The sequence below is a fragment of the Dermacentor andersoni genome, chromosome 3, assembly GCF_023375885.2.
Source record: "Dermacentor andersoni chromosome 3, qqDerAnde1_hic_scaffold, whole genome shotgun sequence".
Classification (NCBI taxonomy): domain Eukaryota; kingdom Metazoa; phylum Arthropoda; class Arachnida; order Ixodida; family Ixodidae; genus Dermacentor; species Dermacentor andersoni.
This window is the reverse complement of record NC_092816.1, coordinates 176,001,248-176,025,906: the sequence shown is the minus strand read 5'-3', so window position 1 is coordinate 176,025,906 and position 24,659 is coordinate 176,001,248. Positions and strand designations below refer to the sequence as shown.

At 45.6% G+C, this 24,659-nt stretch overlaps 2 protein-coding genes across 5 annotated transcripts in view; both read left to right on the top strand.

Annotated features, from left to right (window-relative positions):
• The window catches only part of LOC126524673 (uncharacterized), a 143,287-nt gene extending 129,122 nt beyond the window's left edge, over positions 1 to 14,165 (top strand). For all 4 annotated transcript variants that reach the window (XM_055067311.2, XM_055067312.2, XM_055067313.2 and 1 more), the window contains exon 3: positions 13,255 to 14,165. In XM_055067311.2, coding sequence (XP_054923286.1) covers positions 13,255 to 13,539 — 285 coding nt within the window. In that variant the 3' untranslated portion in view covers positions 13,540 to 14,165. The remainder of the gene's footprint in view (positions 1 to 13,254) is intronic.
• A 3,583-nt stretch (positions 14,166 to 17,748) lies between these two features.
• LOC126524144 (protein GVQW3-like) lies at positions 17,749 to 18,797 on the top strand. The gene has a single exon (XM_050172496.2). The coding sequence runs from the start codon at positions 18,210 to 18,212 to the stop codon at positions 18,795 to 18,797; it is 588 nt and encodes a 195-aa protein (XP_050028453.1). The 5' UTR covers positions 17,749 to 18,209.
• Positions 18,798 to 24,659: the final 5,862 nt, after the last annotated feature.

Here is a 24,659-nt window from a genome sequence, read left to right as displayed (position 1 = left end):
AATGTAAAATAAAAATAACGAGCGACCCAAAACACACTACCCTGGCGGACGCCGCAGGTGACATCTCAGTTGAAAAGGAATTATTCACGGTGTATTGTTTACGGAAAGAAAGAAAATTTTTCATCCAGGTTAAAATTAAGGAATCTAAATTAAGGGACAAAAATTTGGACCTCACGCGACAATGCGGAACGCGATCGAAAGCTTTAGAAAAGTCGATGAGTATGTCCATGTGATGAGTATTATCCATGTGCATGAGTAAATTATTGGTAAATTCTAAGAGTTGTGTGTCACATGAGACCTTTTCTAAAACCGTATTGGTTCGAGTAAAAAAAAGAACTATTAGCTTTTAGGTGCGGGGCGATGTTTGAAGCAATGACATGTTCACATAATTTGCATGGGACACTCATTAAAGATATCGGGTGATAATCACTTACATTAGATTTGTTGCCTGTTTTGAATATTGGTATGATTTTTCGGACTTTCCATTCGTGCGGTATTCCACTCGTTGATAAGGATTCTTGAAAGATGGAGGCAAGTATGATGCTAGACACTGTGACTATGTATTTAAGGATTTTAGTATAAATGTCATCAACTCATGCGCATGTCGATACTTTGAGGTCGTTAATCAATGCTGCAGTTCCGGCAGTAGTTGTGACTATGGGGTCCATATAACTATAATCGTCTTCTTCCGTAGATGGAATGCTGGAATAGTCTTCCTTTGTAAAAGCACGCGTAAAGTATTTATTGAATAAAGCAGCGCTGTTCTCCGCTTTAACGTTTGTCCCGTCAGCATCTATTAGTGAAATGTCAAGGTCAGTGTTCGTAGGAGATATTGATTTCGAAAACTTTCTAGGGCTATGCGTAATAAGAGAGTGAAGGCCACATGACACATATTTGTGTTTGGCGGCGCGAAGAGCATGATAGTACTCTTTTTATACAGCCTGGTGTTTCATTCAAGACTGAGGCGTTCCACTGAGCTTTGCCGTCTTAAAGAGCCGTTCTTTATTTTTCACTGCGCATAGCGATCTGTGGAACATTGGTTTAGCTAAGTTCGTTTTAAACGAAATACGGGGTATATGCGCCTGAACCAAATCAGTTAGTTCTTGCTCGAAAAGCGACCAGCTTTCCGTGACTGAGCGAAAAGAGAACGATCGAAGGAAGGATTTGCAAGGAAGGTTTCAAGGCCCTGGTTAATAGCATCAAAGTTTGTTGTGTTATATTTGAAAATGGTTACGTTATCTGGTGCAGATGTGACAATAAGATCTAAAGTGTTCGCTTGACCTTTGTCTTCGTAAAGAAATTGAGTAAGTGAGAAGTCAAAGGTCAATGGAATGAAAACGCGAGTAATACTTGAGCGTGACGTTAGGTGGGTCCAATCTGCGTCAGGGTAATTGAAGTCACGAAGAAAGTCGATTGTAGCTTTAGGATATTTATGTCGGATAGAGGCAAGGTTATTTGAAAGATCGGAAACAACGGAAACAGAATTATCTGGAGGCCGGTTCCGCACACCGAAGAGAGATTGGGAAGCAGATGATGCAATACAGATCCATAGTATTTCCAATGGGCTGCCGACTTCTGCAGGGAAACTGGAAAAGTGTTACTTTACAGCGATGAGCAGGCCTCCACCTCTTCTACTATCTCTGTCTTTCCGATATGCGATATATTCATCTGTGTCCCCTAGTACTTCAGAGTTCGCAATATCTGTATGAAGCCAGGTTTCTGTTAGCAGTACAATGTCGCAGTCACTATTATCTAAATGGGAACGCATTTCGATCTGCTTTCGAAGGAAGCTTCGTACATTAGTAAATGATACGGACAACTTTGTTATTGCGGCTACGCTTGAGGTCAAGGGTTTCACGGATGGACATTGTGTAGATGGCCGCACTAGCTATAGGGATAATTGCCTTACTGTATCGGTTGCGGCATCGTATATATATCCTCAATTCTTCATTCGCATTCGGTCAACAGTGAGCTTGCATGTGGCGTTTTTGGATATTGCAAACTCCAGTAGCTTCTTTCTTGCCACGCGTGTTTGAAGATAGAACTGCACGTGCATGTCGTATGGGCTATCTTTTACCTCGAAATCCTTTTCTATTACGCGTTCTTTATTTTTGAAAAATGCATGCTTTAAGATGATAGGTCTGCATTTTTGGTCGTGCTATCGACCAAGGTGGTTTGCTCGGTTGATTTGGGGTGACGCTAATGAGATGTCAAGGTATCCCGAGCATAAATTGATTACATTGCCTTCAGACAGGGACCAAGGCTCTGACGGGTTATTGGGAATTCCAAAGAATGACAAATTCGAACGATGTAGTCTGTTTTCGGCATCGCCACAACATTGTTCGACAGATTTCAGTTTGCCAAAAAAAGTAATGCGCACTATCTGGTTATTCGAACGATGTCGCCAAAGGGTTCTTTTTAAGGCAACGGCGTCTATAGCGAGTGCTCTTGCCGAGAGTTGTTGCTGTTCTACGTCAGCGGAAACTTGCCAGTGCCTAAGCGCTTCGAAGTCTTTTGAAATGGCGGTTTAACGCTTTCGCGTTAAAGAGCCAGTGTTGGAGAAGATCCGGCGTGCCGCGTCAGACGTCCCATCAGCGAAAAGATTTTCAAACCACGTATACCCAGGCCTTGCAATGACGCAAGGAATTGACTGAACTTATCGAATTTCTCAAGCGGAAATACGTAGAAAATTTGTAAACTACGACTTGCACATAACCTACAGACTTAGTAGCTCTCGGATTGTAATTGGACTATACGAGAAAACATAATTCTGTTACGCGAAAACTCAAAGAAATTCCTTCACAGACACCAACCTGGCGTGGCATTCAGAGACCGGCCACTGCGTCCGACATATTGCGCGTGCTGGCGCGATGGGTGTCTTGGGGGCCACGGAGCGGCGCGCGCGGTCCCTCGCATTTACTCCAGCTGGCGCTCGCCTCCGCCGCATCGCGGCCCACGCAAGAGACCGCTGTTCCACCACAAAGCTTGCCTTCATGCACAACGTTCGCGACAAGCGTTTCAAGGTAAACATTACGGTTACATACGCACAATTTGCCGGGAAGCCTGAGAAGCAGTCAGGGATCTTAAAGGCGAAATTGGCGAAATCTTGAATTTAAGGCGGATTTAAAGGCGAAATTTTCGACCGGCTTTTGGACAGTCTCTCAATCCTTAGAAAGTGCTGAACTCGTGTAATGTCCGGGGTTAGTTTCAACTTCGCCTGAGAGGATTGCGAGTAGGTTACATAAATTACACGTAAGACGACATTTGGATCGATCAACAACCCTCCGGGGCGAAGTGACGGCCGCAAACGCGTAGACGCTGTCGCCGATCGGATACCGACAGAACGACGCGCTGCAGCCACTGCGCTCGCATGTTGCTTTGCAGAGGGACACTGTGTCGCAGATTCACATGTCGCAGATAGCTAGATTCGCCGCCCCACAAGCTAACAAGGCCGATCCATCGTACTCGCGAAAAGAAAGCTCGAGGCCAACACTGACCGCACAGCACGTGCCAACACGGAGGACGTTGTAACACAAGCAGACCACACTTGCTGTGTGGCGGAAGTGCTTGAGTGTAATAATAAATTACCTTTCTGTATTCTCTTCGTGTTACCTTTTCATAAGAAAGATATTAACCAACCTTCCAGTTATAAACATACCGAAGTCCGCGATCATGACTGTAACCAGGACAACGGTATCATCAATTTTTGTTTACGCAATTTACGGCACTTCACTTAACAAAGTTGAAGAACACAAATATCTAGGCGTTACATTAACCTCGTAGCTCAAATGGGACAAACATATCAGTAATATAATCTCAAAGGCGCTGCGCAAACAATGTTTCCTAAAAAGAAGCCTGGCGCTCGCAACCAAGTCAACGAAGCTGCTAGCCTACACATCATTTGTAAGGCCTGTTCTCGAATACGCTAGCACATTCTGGTTTCCGCCTACACTGACTAACATAAGTAAGCTAGAATCAATACAAAGGAAAGCTGCGAGGTTCATCCATAACAAATATAGACGTACAGACTCGCCAACACATCTTTTAACCCAGTGCGGTTTGCGAACGCTATCCACAAGAGCGAAACACGCTCGCTTAAAATACTTGTTTCAACTACTAAAAAAATCACTATAGGATACATGCCTCCCAATACATTTCATTCTCCGAGGCTCGACCTACACGTGACAAGCATGTGCACACATTGACAGAATGCGCATGTAAAAATGACACATTTAAGTATTCTTTTTTCCCGCTCGCGATAGCAGCATGGAACCAACTTGATCCTACTATCACCAACATTGAATCATTATCCGAATTTATCTCGCAAACAGAACAAAAAAAAAAAACTGTGCGTGAATAACAGTACCTATTATGCATGCACGGACACCGGCACAGATTGCTTTATTCGTTAGGAAATTTTAATAAACACTTTAGTTTTCGACAGCTTATTCGTTTGCCATAATGATTCCTAAACACTCGTAGTTTATTTTAGTTACTTCTGTTTTATTACTTGCCCTTAGTAATATCTGTGCTATTTATAAAGCATCTTGCTCTCTTACATTTCGTTTTTTTATTTACTATTCCGTTTAATCTTAACACGGTTTACTTGTATAGTACTATGTATAACTTGCACTGCTTATGTCGTTTTTTACTTTTTGTATAATCTATACTTTGATTTCCTTGCATTGTACAGCTGAATTATTGTACTGCCCAACTGCCACGCTCTCGAAGGAGAGCAGCAGTATTGAAAATAAATAAATAAAAATAAATAAATTACGAACATTTGCTCACCATAAGGTTAGAAAAATTATCGATGGCGTGACCTGGGTAGCCAAACGAATAGCTCGCCCTATGGACGTTACTTGGGGTAATTACGCCAATGCGTAATTAGCCCAAGCAACGCCCAAGCAAGCCCAATTTCCTGAAAACTCAGGAAAACATGTGTGTTGCAGCTGCATAGCAACGTGATTACGCGTCGCTGCATATTGTTTCGAATGAATTGCGCTACGAAGACGGCGCACATAGTTTATGGAGAGGCAATAAATTATTTAGCTTCTGCGTATGTCCTATAGGCAGAAGAATTTCAAGAAGTGTGCCTTGCGGAACACAATCTTGAAATGGAGGTGGTCTGTAAATGGACCTTCCGCAGTATAATATAAAAGAAAAAAAAAGTACAGCCTGATCAAATTGTGCTCACGTGTTCTTGTGACGTCGTGTTTTTGTTAGGGCTTAATTGTGATGCCTCGTTAATTACCAAAAATACAAATATTTCGCGTAGTAAGCAATGTACACTGATACTTATTACTACGTCAGTATTTTCCAAAAAAATTAAGCAAATGCACTACATTCGAGGCGTTGTGCAAGTGAAATCGTTTCTGTAGTTTCGTATGTTCCTACCGTTTAAGATTGGCCGCATTACATTCTTGCATCTTTATTTTGGGGGGTACTTATAATATAGCACGGCATGATGATACGATCACTAGAGTGGAGGATTGGGCGAGTTGGTACTGCATTCTAAAACTGGTACAGCGCTACATGGAAAGGAAGAAACAAGCCGAGCCGGCCAGATAAAGGAACAGAGGGCTGACTTCCAACTGGTTTATTGGCAAGTTCCACGAAATATCTGGCCGGCTCGTATTGTTTCTTCCTTTCTATGTTGCGCTGTACCAGTTTTAGAACGATGGTACGAACTGCTCTTAATGGCGTAAGAATTATTAGGCGACTACTCTGGAAGTCTGTCGATCGGTCTGTATGTCCGTTCGTAACGCTTAACACGAGGCGCTCCATCAAGTAAAACAGAACAAATTCGCAATGAAAAACGTTGGCAGTGGTGAGTTTTGGACCTACGACCGCCAAGCTCAGAAGCGTAGTGTCTTACCCACTGGGCGAAACACACACGCTTCCAGAAGGTGAATATATCTGGAGCATATGAGTTTTGTAATCGTTATAAAGTTCTTGTTTCTCGTTGTCACAATAACTAACACTTACATTCTGCCGTTCCTCAAACTTATAATGATTGCAACCACTCGCCCACCTCTATTGTATCTATTACGGACCCCAATGACTTTAAAAATGCCCTTGAATATGTTGCCTTAATTTGCTTTCTGTTTTTGTTATATTTGTTACCACTCCCTTCTGTAACGCCCTAAGGCCCTGAAGATATTAAAATAAATAAATAAATAAATAAATAAATAAATAAATAAATATGTTGTACCGGTGGTATAAAACAAATGCCACGCGTGAACAGTTTTTATGAGGGCTTTGTTGAAAGATTTCGTGAAGGTGGATTAAAAGAAATCTCTAAGATAATATGTAGAGTCGACCTAGAGCCTTGTAGATATCAGGAAAATTTCGGTTTTGCCAAAATTTAATGCAAAACACACCACATCCCCAACGCGTTCCGGTAGTCACGGGATGTGCCTTCCGTTCGGGCATTCCTTCACCGATCGAAATGCCACTGACCTCTGATGGTTTATGCTCTTCGCAGCATGCAACACACGCAAATAAGCAGTCAGTGAGTTAATAAGGAGTGACGAGGCACTTATGGGTGTCGTCACGGTTGATGATTTGACGCGGATGGATATGGTGCTAAAGAGCGATAGGGCTTATAAATGTCGAAGCAATTCTGATAAGGTTGATAAGGACCGACAAGGGTTGACAACGGCCAGATCATGTCTGATATGGTTGAACAGGGCCGATAAGGGTTGATAAAGGTCGTCTCATGTGAGGTAACTTTGAAAAGAACTGAAAAGGGTTGATAAGGATTGGACCGATTGGGATAAGGTTGATAACCACCGATAAGGGTTGATAAGGGTCGCATCTACTCCATTAAGGTCGATAACGACCGAAAAAGAATTGATGAGGGGTTTGCACTGGTGAGATCGCGTTTGATAATGACACCGGGCTGTGTGGAGATGAACAAGTGGCACAATTCTTAGGCATACTTAGACAACTCCAGTGGAGTATTCTTTTTTATATTTTTGGAGTTTCTGTTGCGATAGCAACAATATGGATGTTCCAAGCGAATTTTTGCCATCAAGTCAGATGAACGACGTGGTTATTCCGCCTATGAGGGAGGCTTTGCTCCCAGATCCGACGTCTACCTTCAGGAACCCAATGTATCATTGTGATCATTCTCACTCTAACCTCCACTGTCCCTAGGCATATCTCGGTCTTCCCGCTCATCACGTCGTCCTTCTCCGTCACCGTTCTTCTGTACTTCATCACCCCTGCGTCCTGCCTCAAATTCTCTGCAGCTATTCGGAAAACTAGAAGGTGCAGTTTTTGGAGGAGAAACTGCCTGTTCTCGAAATGTCACAATTCTTCCTGCTGGCCCAACAAGCTTACTCGCTGTTTGTATGGGAGGTGTTTCCGTCGACGCGCTTATAGACTCTCGTGCCGCCATCTCTGTTATTCGTCGTGAATTGGACTTTCGTCTGCGCATAGTGCAAACTCTATATGTTGGCCCCGTCTTATTTGGCGCTAATGACAATCCGAGTTATCCTACCGGACAGTGTACCACTCGTGTCCTCATAAACGGAATTCGCCATCATATCTAGCTTACTATGCTTTTGTCGTGCGCTCATGCGATCATCTTAAGGTGCAATTTCTTGTCTGCTGCGTCTGTTGTTATTTCGTGCGAACAATCACTTATACATATTACGGACACCGAGCTTTCTGATGCTCAGCGGCAGATTTTGCCCTACCAACCGGCCATGCGTGTATTCGTAGCGTTCGTTCAAGATATAATAGACAGTTTTAGTTTAGCGTTTGCAACCGAACGTAAAAGCATTACGTGCGTAAGAAATAGCGTCGTCCTCACTGCGTATGCTTGGAATGTTATTGGGTTTCTGCGGTTTGCGTGCGCTATGATAATGCACGTTATTTGGTGCGTTTAACGTCCGTAATGTTAACGGACGCTAAGAAATAGCGTTGTCGAACATGGCGGCACTCATGGCTCCCGCCTCAGCGTGAATTCTCGTGATGGCTACGCTCTCACTCGCGTTGATCGCCAGTAACTATTGCAATCACCTTTTGCTCTCTCCAAACACACCTGAAAGCTTAGTTATGAGCGCACAGCGCGTCCATTTTCTGAAATTCTTTGGCGATTATGGCACCCATACGCCTAACGAGACGCGACCACATAGCAACATAACAACAACAAGATGTCTGTAATGCATCCTCTTGGCTTGGATACGTTTGGCACGACGGGCCAGACGGCGCCCTATTTTATAACATTTTCTTCACGTTTGTGTTTCTGTAAGGTAAACTAAAGGACTTGAAAGGACACGCACCGTAACGTCCCGCAAGTATGCTTACGTTTAACGAACGCAAGGCGACAAACGCTATTATAAAACTGTCTAATATAGACGGCGACGCAGTCGCTTCCCCTATCAATGCTGCATTTCTTGAGAAAGCGTCATCGCCTCTTGTCTAGTGCGTTTTTCATGCAGCTGCAACAGTCTCATCGCCTAAAACATGACAGCAGAGCTACTTCTGCTGCCGGAGGGATCCACCGTGGTCATACTTGTCGATGCCGCACCAGTATGTGTCGTCGCTGCTTCACCTGTTTCGTCCCTCGCTCAGTGTACGCCCACGGCAGGTTCATCCAGTGCCGTCAGGGTCACTTTGAGTTCAGATCTCAGCTCAACGCAGACGGATGCCTTGCTGACCATCTTAAGGAAACGCCAAACTTACTTTAACGTTTGTTCGGATGGCTTGGGTCAAACAACGCTAGCCGCTGATGAATCCCGCGTGATTCTCCACCACCCTTGCCGTGTATCGGCTTCTAAACGCACAGTTATCGAAGCTCAAATCAAAGACATGCTCCTCGGAACGTTATACAGCCTTCCGCAAGCTCTTTGTTGTCTGCTACCGTCCTCGTTAAAAAAAAGGACAGCTCGCTACGCTTTTGCGTCGAATATAGAGCGCTAATCAAAATTACCCGATAGAATGTCTATTGTATGCATCATATTGGTGATGCTTTGGCTGCCTTACAAGGTGCCTAATACTTATTGAGCATCGACTTAAGTTCTGGCTATTGGCAGATCCCGATACATGAGCCCGGCGAAGAGAATACGGCGTTTGCAATGCCTGATGGCCTTTCCGAATCCAATGTGATGCTTTTTGGTTTCTACAGTGCGCGAGCCACATTTGTACGAATTATCAATACTGTACTGTGCTGCTTCAAATGAAAAACCTGCCTTTGTTACCTGGGCGACATTGTCATCTTTTCGACCAGCTTCTCGCAGCACTTGGAACGTTTAGACACCGTTCTCACGTGTCACGTCGTCAGCAAGCACAGCATTGAACCCGATCCCAACAAAGTCGCTACCTAAAACCAGCCACACCTAAAGGCGTTTGTAGCTTTCTCGGTTTAGCGTCGTACTTAGGCTGCGTTGTCCGTGTCTTCGCTACTATCGCGGGCGCACACGCACGCACACGCACGCACGCACACACAAACATCTTTGTGTATATGTATACTGTATAGTCAGGGGACTTTTCCCTAGGGAAAATACACTTAGTAGGATGAGAAGCAGTACTCAGCAGACATCTCAAGTTTCTTTGCCCGAATATAACCATGAAGTCTTGTTTCGCACACTTCTATACCTGCCATCTCGTCTGTACGCCTCCTGCTTCATTTTGTCAATAAACCCATGTCATGCGCAACAACTTTGGTGGACGGTGCTGAGTAATTGCTTTGCACAACTTTTTTTTACGCGTCCTCTGACGAAGCCGGCGCTTGGGCGGACTACCGCCTGAAGACATGAGCGTGAACGACTCACAAGCAGCTAGCGGTAGCCATGACAGAAGCATGCAAGGTGACAGTAAATACCCTAGGCAAGTCATCTGTTCGATCGCTCAGTATGAACTCCGCACATTTTTCCGTAAAGCTTATAGTGATGTATACGACTGGCTGAGGTATCATCGAAAGCATAAGCGGTCACAATGGGTAGAAGTCATGGCCCAACTTGTAAATGTCGCTTTTTTTTTTCTCATCGGAATTGCACTTCTCCGGTTAGAATATAACGAGAGCATGCTGACCACGTGGGAAAGGTGCGTGGGGAAAAGTAAAAACTGCTTCGGTGACTCAATTTCATAAACAAAAGAAAAGGTCTAAGCATATGCTTTCGCGAAGAGCTCAGTTGCCCCTGAGAAACATGCAGAACCTGTTTGTCTCGTCTCTCGTCACCATACTCCTACGCTAACGAAGACGACTTCGACGACCATGTCGCCAGCATTACTGAATTTCGGGACGTCAGCACATTTACATCTTAAAAAAGCCAGCAGATCCCACGCCCTGTGGGAATCGATGTTATGCGAAATACAGGACAGCACTTAGCCAGTTGTCCAGAAGGTCAATGTCATAAGATGCCGGCAACGCTTCCTGCAGGCGTTTTGCCAGCCAGTGAAACCACCTACTTTACCATTTGAAATTGTTAGTATCGACTTGCTCGGCCCCTTTCGAAAAAGTAATGCCGATCGTGTTTGGATTATTGCGTGTGTCGAGTACTTGACGCACTATTGTGAGACGGTGGCGCTTACCTCTGCTACCACCGTCGATGTGTCGCGCTTTCTTACGAACACAACTTTCTCTTGTAATACTTACTGTTTGAATTTACCTGTAACCCACTCGCCTCTGTCCCCCACTCACAGGCCTTGAGGGTACAATAAATTACATGAAATAAAACATGTCACTTTGTATCTCCGCCAATGGCAAGAATTGGGATGTCATAGTATCCTGTAGCCACGTACGCCTGCCAGAAGCGCGCAAAAGCAAGCAAAGATTACCGCGAAATTGGTTGCGGGGAACTTTTTCTTATTTTGCAGGCTTTCTTTAACGCTTACAAAAAAAAAAGATCATTGATGTAGCCCGTAATGCGCTACAGAAAGATTGATCGGAATTTTTGCTGGTAGCCTCCAATATTGTTACTGACAATTTTGCTGTGAATTTAATTGAGAGGTTGATTATTTAATAATAAATTATGTATTAGGCAAGATAAACAATATACTTTGGCTTGCTGCAAGAGACGGCATGAAACAACACTTTCGTTCTGTGTAGCTATGTGACAGTCACATAATTTTACATTTTGGCCCATGTTACGGGGGACACCGTGTATATTGCTCTTAAAGATTATTCTGTAGGTTCGCGTATTGCCTAACGAAAGACTATGAAGACCACGCACGTGTAAACGGAAGTATTTCTTTTACTAAATTCCAGGCCGTGACACGGCCTTCGCCAGAGGAAACCATGGGTTGCTAAGCAGGCGGTTTTATAGGCTCACATCTAGGTGCCATCAATATGGTTGTTCATTCGATGAAAATAGTCGACAGTAGCATTACTGTGACAATGAGGAAAGACGATCACGGTATAAGGGCAATGTGGCATGGCAGGCACTTACAAACTTGTTACCTAAGTTAAGCCGGTGAATCCCCAGTCTTTGTTTAGCACTTTTAGCGCCTTATGACCTGTTTCTGATCTGTTAGCGCTATTTCTTTAGTTGTAAATTTGCGCACAGCAAAGCGCGGGGGAAAAGTGGTATATGCGTCGTTCACGAGAGCGTGCATGGCTGTCATCGGTCAGATACAAAGACATGAAGAGAGGCGAATGACCACTCGACAATGAACTCCACTTTTCGGTAGGGGCAGAGCTGTAAAGCAGTAATGGTAGCATGTAAATGTCATGTCGGACCGTTTATGTACGGCGTTAGGTACAGCAAAAGAGACCGCGAGCGCATCCGTTGTGCGAGTTGGCGGGAAGTAGGAGCTCGACTTCCGCGAAGCGATTACCATGCTCCCGGCCTACTGACGCGCTATTGTTACGCTGGTGAGCGGGAGCGTTACATATAGAACACGCTAGCATCTCTACATACCAGAAGCACTAATCCCTGATGGCGTTCTTTTGTACTCTCTACGCATTCTTGCTTAATAGGGGTGGGCAAATGTTCGATGTTCGAAATACTAATCGGAAAGTAAGCATGACAATTATTATTCCACTTTTATACGAAACTATCCGCTGTTTTCAGCTGTCCAAACTGACAAAATATTTCGCAACAACTGGCCAGTAAAGTTTGCTTATTTGTTTTTCACCGTTTGGTAAATAGAGCATCGCAAGTAATCGGAAGTATAACAAAGACTAACGCATTCGAAGTCATGCAGAAACAATATGTATAATTACAGTTTTGCTTTACGTTTTGCGGCAGAACTCCACATGGAAGCCTGTGAATTGTGCTTGTTTCCTGTCATGTAGTGTATGTCACAGTCTAGTTATGTAGCATTTCTATCATTTAGGCTACGACCTGTGACGCTTTCATTGCAACGGGCACTTTTCATATCTTTTACCGCACATAAGTAATCAAGCAGATTTTTTTCTTCTCTTACCACAACATCTCACTGTTTTTGGGAAGTCATATTTTAGCGCTTTTGGAAAGTTTGGTTCCATGCCGATGCAATTTATTTCTGAAAAGTTGTTTGCAGCATGGTCTTAAGAATGTTGAAAGAATATTCGTGCTGTTTTCATTAACAACGAGTGGTGTTGCGTTTAAAACCGATCCTTCGAAGCTGATCTTTAGTTTTGTTATACTAGTCAGTAGAGACGTCGGGCCGAATATCAGCCAAATAAGTATCGCTACAGTAATGTAGGTTTCGGCGTTTGAATATTCCCTATTTAATGCTTGCTCTGGTATTCGAACAACATTCATATGTGCACCCATCTACCTTTGACAAATTTTGGCGTTTTTTTTTTGTACGACCGACGGTTTTCGGCCTCTGTCCAAGGGTGGCGCAAATAAAAAAAATATCTGAGGACGCCTAAGAAGCACTTATGGTTTGTGAATGCGAAAGCAATTATGTCCAATTGAACACCGCTGAGCATTATCTTTAGCTATGAACTGCTCTCAGGCAAACCAGCGTGTTGAGAGGCTTGGAGCGTTTTGATTTCGCCTTACAGAGGCGTACTTCGCACGCAGGCGAGAGCTTGCGCGTACAAGGACCGCGCGTATAACGCAGGATTCTGAGAGCGAGGGTGATTTCGCATCGTCGCGATGCCCTTTCCCCCCACGCAACACCTGGTGCGCCACTGCTGGAGCTGCTGTACCCTGGCGTCGCGGCCAATGGGAACTCCGCCGAGGAGTGGTCGTGACGTGGCGTCGCAGCTAGCTAGAACTCACCTGCCGTTTCGCTCATTGAGCCATTTGACGCATTCGCATAAAATAAGCCACAACAACTGATGTCGTGAACTTCTTTCTCTTGCAGAAGTACCTTGCAAAGCGGCGCATTCCAAGAGCACGCATTGAGCAGTACATGAGGAAGATGTGCGACTCCGGCCGATACCATCTAACGGACAACAACTGCCAGAAGTGGGCCCAAGACCTTCTGCGTGAACTAGACATAGCGCTTCCTGCTGACGAGCTGGATGCCCGCACTGTCGTCAACAGCTACATACAGCCAGCGGCCCTTACTGGTGCCGTCGTCTTGGGCGCCGGCCTTCTAGGTGCGCTCATATTCGGTGGTGGTGCCCGTAGAAACAGACGGGAGTAAACGGAGTACCGCGTAACAGCAATGAACTTTTAAGCATGCGTATTAGGACATTGACGTACGGCTCAAAATTTTCTAACGCACGCGCTTGTGTGAATGTTCCAGCGTATTCTTAACAATAATGTCCCACAACCCGAGAGGCTGCTCCACAACGACTCAGCGACTCGAACACCGACCTTCCTGTCTGATAGATTGGAGTGTGAGGCACGTTGAAATTTCCCTGTAGTGGTTTGAGAATATCACCTATTCTCAACTATGTACCTATGCGCTGTTGTGCCGTCTCTCCTCGCCTAAAGTCACAGAACTTCTATTTGAACACTGTTGCCCAACACTCCATGTTACCTGCCTCATATCAAGGCGCACATAAACGGTTTCTTGAGGTATTACGTGAGGTTGTCCGGAACACCTGAAGAGAATTAAATCACTGTTTAAAACACCTATGTGCACGTTGTAGTGCACTGTTATTGCGATACGGCAATATTGCACTACTCCACTTCAAGGTAAAGAGCCTCGTGGATTTACATGGTTTCCTTTCAGACGCATTCAATCGTCTGCAGAAATTTTGAGCGCTACTATTGATGATTAAATGTGAATGCTACATGTAGCTGCAATAAAAAGTTTTCATACTTCGTGAAATATTTTTTTTAGCTATAGGTATGTGCTAAAGTGGTCACATTTGCTTGACGTGTAGTAATCGCTTCAGGGTGGGGCAGAGATCCAAGCTTTATAGTGCCGTTCACGTTGTTTGTAACTGCTCCAGGCAGAGTTGGAGAGACGGCAGAGCTGCCTATACTGTTCAAGTGTTTACGTGTATTTTTTGGTGATGTCTGTAATCACTTGTGTGCTTATTTAAACATGATGCAAGGAAGCTAATTTGCAAACATCTCCGAAGACAAATTAAACGCTACGGTAATTACGGTACGGTAATATATGTTTAATTGAGTCAATTTTCTGCAACGTGTTGATGCTATTGACGTCCTAGTCTTCGTAATCCGCAATAGAATTCTGCTTATATTTGCGCCTGTAGCAAGGAAGAAGTTTGTAACATTCTTTCTCTGTAACGGCGCAAATGGATGGTATGCGCCTCGCCCTTTGCTTATTCAAGTCCTGCCTTTACACGCTGTTTAGAAAATGAGAAATGAACAGTCCCGATACTTCGTAGAACCACGGCTATGTCAGCTGGTAAAATAATTTACGTAAAACGGGAATTGCGTCACGAGCGCCAATATCTCCTCTGGTGCTTGGTAGGTCAAACTCCGAAAGGAAAAGACAGAAAGAACGAAGCATGCTTCCATGGCAACGGTTTTGTTGATGCACGAGGGAGAAGCGCCAGCCAGCTTGTCTGCTACGCGCTCGACGAACCAACGACTTTCTCTGAGGCGCCAGCGGAAACCAACACCACTTGTATTTATTTTTTCAGATTGTTTTGCACTTTCAGATTCGTTTTCGACACCCTTCGGCTTCTAATTTTCTTTTCTTACTCGCAATGCATATGTGCGAAAGCTTGTCTTTTTCTGTTCAGGATGCGTGAGCCAGCATGCCATGTCGCGCGCCTATTTTGTTTCGGCAAAACATAAGTAGGCAAGAAATGTGGTTTATTCCCTGTTTTTATTAGTAACCTATGGAATAGCAAGGCATCGAACACACAACACAATACCGTAGAGATGAGTGCCTCATTGGCCCGTACAAATGGCCGCATTCTGTAATGCGATCATACATCTTTCGCCTTCCTACAATTACTGATAGACAGAAACTTGCTACAGAGCCATGTTTGTTTGTTGCACACAAGACAACTCTACCAAATCATTCTTCTTCGCAACAGTAAGTCGTGAATAATAAAAAGTTTATCAAGAGCTGCAGATCCACATTTCTCGCGTACAAGTAAAAAAAAGAAAATTTTTGTTCCATACAACAGGTATACTTGCTGGTCAGAAAAACAAGAAGCACATGTCATACCTTGTCCATTTTCTGCATGCCCTCCTTGTGATGATTTGCCGATAAAGATTTAGCCAATTATATTGAGAATGTCTATAGCCTTTCTTTATATGTGGTTTTGTTTCACAATATAACATGTAGGACCAGAAAAATTTGATTTGGATCTGTAACATTGCGAACAAGGTACCAATAGAAGATTTCTCGCGAGCATATTGCAGATGGTTCTTAAAAGTTGTAATGCATTTCGTTTGTTGTGTCGTCACTTAGGCATAAATAGCACAGTTCCAAGACAACAACATACATACAGCGCTACGTTTTACTGGTTCAGAAGCAGTGAATGCAGCAGAAGCGCGTGTCAACCAGCGGTTGATCGTCAGTAGTGGTTGGGTAAGGACAGAGCGGGGCTTAAAAGTATTATTGAGCGCCTAGCTTCGGGACACGTAGAAATAATTTTTATAAGCAACGCAAGTCAGCTGTATTCAATGCATCAGGGCAACCTGCTCAGTAGAATTTTCTTTTGGATGGTTTTCAAGACCTTCCACTAATATGCAGAATGTACATTAGCCACTTTCGTTAACACAGTCTATGTGCTCAGTTTCGTTAAAATTGGTTGAAGCATACAACAAGTGTTAGATCTATGTTACGAGTTTCATCATTGGCTGGAGGTCCCCGTCGTGAGAAATTCGGTGTCGACATAACAAGGAAGCGAAACCATTTCACCTTTCCTAGAACACTCATTTCTGGTACAGCATGCTTTCTTTCCTTATAAAAAATTATTAATGACATTGCCGAAAGGAGCCCTCCCCTCCCTGCTTTGCCACTTTTGCCATATTAATGAAACCACTGAAGTCAAGAGTGTCGAGCAACATTATTACTTCCACACTGAAGTAAGCTCAAGAAGATTACAGCATCCCAAGATCAATGTATGGTAGCTATGTAATTATCTTTGAAAAGGAGGGTGCAAGTGTGGGAGCGATGATTGTTTGTATAAAGAATACGCTGCACGATGCTCATACATCTATTGAAATATGCCGAAATATTTCCTAAGGGTAGGCTAATCAGGAGACCGCCCTAAGAACTATCGGAATTACAAAAAGAATAAAATATCAGCAAGAAAATGCTTTCTAATCTTCAAGCTTCTGAAGCTTTCTTCTTGCAGCAGATTTCCTCTCACGCTGATTCATGATATCCGGTTTCACGTCATATATGCGCAGCATAAGCCACACATAACAGAACTTCTGCAGGAGGTCTATACGACACGTATTAGAGCAAAATAGTGTTTATACTTGACTGATGTTTAGCTTATATTTCAGTACACTGGAAACACCGAACAATTGCGTGACCACGCCAACGTGCTCCACGAAATATTTCTCCATGTCCTTTCCTTCCTCTTGCGACAATGCAGCGTCACCTGGCACTGCAAGAGTAGGTAAAACTGTGGGCTTATGTGATACATTAACTACTCTAGGGTTTCCCTCGTGGTAATCTTTCCGCAGCTCTCTAACTTCGCTGACTTGCGTTACTATCGCGAATCATTGATTAATCGCTTGATGACGCGTGCGGTCTCTGGTGAGTGTGTTTTCCCTTTTTGGCCTCGGATGTGCGGTGCAGAACCTGTAAAGAGACATGCATCCTTAGAACGTTTTGATGGGCTAGTCGTCATACTTTCGGCAAAATTTGCACGTTAGGTGAAGGAACGCTACAGACAGGCACACAGGACAAGCGCAGCACCTTATGTTAGAGTGTCATATTCCCCTGTAAAGTGAATTCCATTGGCAACACTTGCGTGCCATAACACATTGCTTACTATTTATGGAAACACGATATGAAGGGCCCCTCCATTATCAAATTTCGAGTGCATGTGACAAAAAACGAAACTGTTCACGTGAAATAATACTTTCAATCCATGCAAGCTAGTTGCGATATTTCCTTGCAAGACTTCAAGCAGAAATATGCGTTCAAAATTTGATAAGCAAATTTCAAACTTATAGTGCTATCATATTTATATAACGTGTTAAGCATTGCTGGTTCTCAATAGCTGGCTGTGATTACTAGGAATAAGTTTTTAGAGCTAGCTTTTTCGATCGCTGAAAGTTTTTGATTCATCTTGTTAAGTATTAGGTAAATGAGCGTTTTCTTTACTTTGGCTTAATTTTTCTGCAAAATACTCATTAGAGGAGAACTTCTCATACCGTAAAGCTGCTGGGCAACTGAGCATTGGAATTTTTTCCTCCGGAAGAATTTCTGCTATAAAGCGGCAAACGAAACTTTGGGAGAAGACGGCCGCGCGCGGCAAGAACTGGCTTCGCCGTATCGTTCGCTGTAGCGCCGAGCGCGGCGTGACATATTGCGAACGGGAATTCACTCATTGTCCAGCGAAAACTGTTCGGCGTCTTAGTTTAGCCTATAATCGAGAACCTCGGGCGCGGCGCACAAGCAAGCGATAACAATACTCCGTTACATACGTAGCAGTCAACGCTGTGAAAGCAACAGAGAGTGCTTGCAGCGGCTTTATTCGCACTTGAATATACGAGGTCTGTTAGAAAAGTATCGGACCTTTTTTTTTTTTTTGCCAACACCTGATTGATATAAAAGAAGCGCGCTTGCACCAGCTGACCCTGAACTTTAGCGCTCATGCACGAATTTTTTCCCGTCTGCCGATAGCGTCAGTCGTTGGGACGAGGCGTTTGAGTGAGGTAGTGCGCAGTGCTCTCGTTGGTTTTTTTACTGCAAGGAAAATGGCGGAGCGACTGGAGCAGCGCTACTGCATCAAATTTTGCCAGAAACCGGGGGACAGCCAAGTGGAAACCATTCGGATGATTCAGACGGCTTTCGGTGTGTATTCTATGAGCAGCACACAGATTAAGGAGTGGTACAACCAGTTTGAAGACGGCCGCACGTCGGTTGAGTGCGAGCCACGCTCCGGTCGGCCATCAACATGCCGAAACGACCAGGTCATTGCCGAAGTCAACGCTGTGCTGATGCGGGACCGTCGTGTGACTATCCGAGAAATTGCGGAAAAGGTGGGCATCAGCCCTGTTTCTGCACATTCTATTATGACCGAGGATTCGGCCATGAAGAGAGTTGCGGCGAAATTCGTGCCGACGCTGCTCACGGTGGAGCAAAAGCAACTTCGTGTTGAGGTCTCAGAGGACATGCTGGATTCCACAAACAGTGACCCCGACTTCATGAAAACTATAATCACTGGTGACGAGTCTTCGGTGTACGGGTACGACCCCGAAATTAAATCCCAGTCGTCACAGTGGAAGCATTCCACGTCGCCAAGGCCAAAGAAAGCCCACCAAGTGTGCAACATGTCAAAGTGATGCTGACTGCTTTCTTTGACTCCCGCGGTGTGGTACACCGCGAGGACGCACCATAAGGTCAAACACTCACCTAAGAGTACCACACGGATGTCCTCCGTCGTCTACGTGATGCTGTGCGGCGCAAGAGACCGGAGTTGTGGTGAACAGGAAATTGGCGCATCCATCACGACAATGCTCCTGTACATTCCTTGCGCATGATTCAGACTTTTTTGGCGATAAACCAGACTCCTGTAGTTCAACAGGCTTTTTACTCTCCTCATATGGCCCCCTGCGACTTCTGGCTGTTTCCCAAAATTAAGCGGCCATTGAAAGGAGCGCGATTTCAGACAAGAGAGGACATTATGACTTCAACGACAGCTTAGCCAAAACAGGCATTCCATTCCAAAGAGGCCTTCTCGGAATGCTTCTAACAATGGCAGCACCGCTGGGAGAAGTGTGTGGAGTCCCAAGGAGGTATCTTTGAGAATGATTAGGTTTCCAACGCTTCAGTTATGCAGTTTTCTTTCTTCGGAAACTGGCCTGCGTCAGCCTGCGGCCTTTCCCACTTGGAACACGACATCACATTTAGTAAGATGTGTCAGCGGCTTAGCGATACGTGAGAATTCCCTTACAAAGCGCCTGTAGTAGGCACACATACCAAGGAATCTACGCACTGCCTTCTTGTCGTTGGGGGGCGGAAATTTTACAATGTCAGCTGTCTTCTGCGGGTCGGGGCTGACACGACATTTGCTGTTGACGTGGCCTAGAAGCAGAAGCTCACCGTAAGCGAAGCGGCGCTTTTACGGCTTCAGAGTAAGCCCTGATGACTTGATGGCCTATAGCACTGTCGCAAGCCGCCTAAGGTCATCGTCGAAATTTCCAGTGAAGACGACGACGTCATCCAAGTAAACAAGACAGGTCTGCCACTTCAATCATGCTGAAACCGTGTCCATCACGCGCTGGAACGTTGCAGGCGCCGAGCACATTCCAAATGGCATAACCTTGAACTCATACGCCATCTAGCGGGATGAAGGCGGTCATTTCGCGATCTCTTTCGTCTACATCTATTTGCCAGTAGCCAGACTTCAGGTCCATCGACGAGAAGTATTTAACGTTGCAGAGCCGGTCCAATGCGTCGTCTATCCGTGAAAGGGGGTATACGTCCTTTTTCGTGATCTTGTTCAGTCGGCGATGATCGACGCAGAAACGTAGGGTTTCGTCCTTTTTCTTCACCAAGGCTACAGGAGATGCCCACGAGCTTTTGAACGGCTGGATGATGTCGCGCAGCATTTCGTCGACTTGTTGCATAATAGCCTCACGTTCTCGCGTTGAACCTCGGTAAGGGCTCTGGCGGAGTGGTTGAGCGCACTCTTCAGTTATTATGCGATGCTTTGCGACTGGTGTTTGTGGACTCCTTGATGACGTCGAGAAACACTCTTTGTATTGTCGGAGAAGACTTCTGAGCTGTTGCGGCTTACTCATTGGGAGACTTGGATTGATGTCGAAGTCTGGTTCGGAAACTATGGTCGTCGAGGTAGATGCGGCAGAACCGGAGAGGACAAAAGCATTACTGGTTTCCAGAATTTCCTCGATGTACGCGATCGTAGTGCCCTTGTTGATGTGTTTGAACTGCTGGCTCAAATTTGTCAGCAACACTTTAGTTTTTCCTTTGTGCAGTTGAGCGATCCCTCCTGAGACGCAAATTTCACGGTCGAGCAGCAGATGTTGGTCACCCTAGATGACGCCTTCTACGTCGGCAGGTGTTTTCGTGCCGACGGAAATGATAATGTTGGAGCGAGACGGGATGCTGACTTGACTTTCGAGCACACTTAAGGTGTGGTGACGACGAGACCTTTCCGGCGGTATCGCTTGATCTTCCAACAGCGTTATCGATTTCGACTTCAGGTCGATGATTGCACCGTGTTGGTTCAGGTAGACCATGCCGAGAATGACGTCTCGTGAACATTGCTGGAGGATAACTAACATGGCAGGGTAAGTCCGGTCATGAATGGTAATTCTTGCCGTGCAGATTCCAGTGGGTATTATGTAGTGCGCTCCAGCGGTCCGAATTATCGGGCGTTCCCATGCAGTCTTAACTTTCTTCAACTGGGTGGCGATGGGTCCACTCATGACGGAGTAATCGGTTTCTGTGTCCTCTAAAGCAGTGACTGCGTGGCTGTCGAGAAGCACGTCGAGATCGATGGTGCTTTGTCTTGTGTTGCAGTTTGATCTTGGCGTCAAATCACGGCTGCGTCATGTTGAAATGAAGATGGAACGTTGCGTCGTCAAGTCATTTTTTTCTTTGTATTCTTGATTTTATGGCTTCGTCGGGATGGCACCGTCTCGCTGATATATCGTCGAGATTGTCGTTTCGGCGCCTTCGTCGGCGGCGGATGGTCTTCGTCATTTCGACGAACAACAACCGCACCTCAGTCAGTTGCTGCTTCTAGTTTTCCGGATATGGGCTCACGGACCGGCCCCGGCTGGGCCAGTGTATGCACGGCGCTGCGGCGACAGGTAGCGGCCTGGTGACACAGAACGGGACGGTTGTCGAGGGCTCCACTGAGTGGCGGCGAGGTAGGGACGGGTATCGCGAGGTCGTTCACCAAGCTGTGGTTGCAGCACGTTAACGGCGAACCCTCGCAGTCCCATCTCGCGGTGTGGGCATCGGCAGTAGACGTGACCGGCTTCTCCGCAGTGGTGACAGAGCAGGCGGTGGTGAGGAGCGTGCCAGCGCTCCTCACCACCGCCTGCTCTGTACACGGGTTCGCAGTACACGGGTGTTTTCTGTCTTCCTTGGAATGCTGCGTGGGGCGATGGGTTGGCGTGCTGGCGGTGATGGTTGTGGACGACGGATCTGCGGCGTCACTGGGCCCTGCCAGGGGCACGGAGAGGGAACTTGACGGCGGGCTACAGCGGCGTACGTCATCGCCTGCGGCAGACTCGGCGGCGATTCAGGGGCTACTCCGAGTGATTGTTGGAGCTCCTCGCGTACTGCGTCGTCAATCGAAGCCACTTGAAGCTGTGATGAAGGGAACAGCTTCTGTAGCTCCTCCCGCACAACCGCTCGGATAGTCTCGCGCAGGTCGTCGGTGTCCAGTGACTGAACTCTGGCGTAGTTTGTCAAGTTCGTGCGGCGGGTAAATTGCTGGTTTCGCATTTTCAGTGTCTTTTCGATGCTGGTGGCCTCGCGAAGAAACTCGTCGACGGTCCTCGGTGGGCTTCGTACAATTCTGGCGAAAATTGCTCCTTCACAACACGCATGAGTAGGCGGACATTCTTCGCCTCGGACATTTCCCGGTCGGCATGGCGGAATACATGGCTCATTTCCTCCGTGAAGATCGCGGTGGTCTCATTAGGCAGCTGCACTCGGGTTTCTAGTAGTGCTTGGGCTCGTTCTCGGCGTACGACGCTTGTGAATGTCTGCAGGAAGCCGCTTCGGAACAGATCCCACCTCGTTAAGGCGGCTTCTCGGTTCTCGAACCACGTCCTGGCGGCATCTTACAATGAAAGAAGACATGTCGAAGTAAGTCATCGCTGTTCCAGCTGTTAAATGCGGCTACCCTCTCATACGTCTGAAGCCAGGATTCCGGGTTCTCGAATGCTGAACCGCGGAACGTCGGAGGCTTCCTGGGCTGCTGCAGCACGATGGGGGACGCTGAGCCTGCCATTGGGGTTGACTGGGCGAAGATCTTCCTGGTCGTCTCAGGCAAAGTTCGTGCTATGGGGCAGTCCTTGCAGCCTGCCGCTACCTTTGGCGACAACACGAACGTCGCAAAGAACCTGCGGAACTTGGCGACGTGGAAGAACACAGTAGTAATACTGTGAAAGACAAAGCTAACTTTTGTTGCGCGAACCTGCGCCCACCGAAACAGGCTACACCTAAAGTACGACAGCGACGAACACAGTCGGCGATCGTCGAAAATCAATCAGCGGGTCAAGCGCGTCGGCTTTTAAGCATCAGTCGTCGAATGTTCCAGAGTAATCACTCGGAGCCGCGTGCCTTCCACAAAGTTCTACACCATTCGCGTCGCGCATACATGCAATCAGGTTACACGAGGTTCGGCGACAACAGACAGCGGATAGAAGCATCGATAACATTCTAGAAACTCCCGAAGCATGCAAGCGTGTCGTACACTGAACGATAAGATTTCTTAGATGGAAAAAGCGCTCACCCGTAAAAGATAAACGAGTTCACGTGTCACTATTCCTTCGGGAGAAGCCGGATGATTAAAAGAAATGAAATTATGGGGTTTTACGTGCCAAAACCACTTTCTGATTATGAGGCACGCCGTACTGGAGGACTCCGGAAATTTTTGGCCAGCAGGGGTTCTTTAACGTGCACTTAAATCTAAGTACACGGGTGTTTTCGCATTTCGCCCCCATCGAAATGGGGCCGCCGTGGCCGGGATTCGATCCCGTGACCTTGTGCTCAGCAGCCCAACACCACAGCCACTGAGGAACCACGGCGGGTCAAAGCCGAATGATTGACAGACATGCCCAGCCAGCTCGCTCTACGATGTCTGTCTTTCGAGAAGAGGCTGTTCAAGAGAGTAGTGTGGTTACAACTTTCGAACTTTTATTGGACTACGTAGCATGTGTGCATTTGTTTTTCATGTGTGTCCTAATGCAACGTAACGATTTTGAATGGCACTACTCACAATTCTATATAATAAGGATAAAAAAAAGCGCTGGCGTGACTTAGTGGTACAGTAGCTGACTCCCGCGCAGCCGGCCTGCGTTCGATGCAGGCGGGCACAAGGTATTTTTTTCTTCTCATTCCTCGCGATAGCCACGTTTTATGGAACAGGTTATGTCATGGTATCTAGTGTTGCTCGACCACCTGATGTGTGATAGATTAGAAATAGAATTTTAGGATGGTATTAGCGACGCTAGAGTTCATCTATCCATTGTTTCTGCTCAAATAATGTTTGCTTACATGCCCAATCGCATAAACCTTTCCTGACATTATGAATGCTCATGACACAGCAATAATGACACGTCTGTTTGAATCAATTTGCTTGGAAGCCTCGTGATCAAGAGTCTATAAAATTAAGATAATGTTGCATGGATATAAACACGCGGTACCACTTTTCATCGGAAGCAATTATGGACTGAAAATTCAGGAAAAGACAACCTTAAATTACGGATAACACAAGATTTGTTTGCGTTTGGTGCACGCATTCCAAGATCTCTGGAATTATATGCAAAGTACTTGCTATGAGGACTCTACTGCAGGTCGACTTCCCTTCCTTTTCTTCTCATTATACATTTATTGTTCTGTCTCTTTCTCTAATGTTACTGACATCAAACAAAAAGCATACACATAGCAAGTTTATGTGAACATGCCGCAAGAAGGCAGGGAGACACATTGAAGGAGAAAAAAAAGCTCCGCCCTCTGAACAATCTGTAGAAATGGCGAACATAAACGGCTACTTTTGATACTTCTTTTTTGAGAGCAATAGCTGTAAAAGTGTACAATATTTGTTGCAAAACAATGGCATAAGAGCCAAGGGCAAAACATGGTAGGTTGTCAGCCACTTTGGCGTCGCCTTGCTGGCTGGATAAAATGTGTTTCGGCTCCATAGACGAACCGCACTTTCGACCGCACAGAAAGCCTTACCACCTGTTCTAAATATCGCAAGATAAAAACAATGACGTTCGCTAACACTAGCAGCTGTGTGACGTAAAGATGCTTCTGCCGAAGCTGTGAATCGAACACATTGTTATATCGAATGTTACAATATGAAATGTCGTTTGACAGCTATGCCTAGTGGCTTTTAAGGATATATTTTACGCATGCATATTTATTTGTTGCGTTTGATGTTTCAACTATTTCGAAGCGGTAATTACGGAGAGAGTCGAAATCCACGATAAGCATAT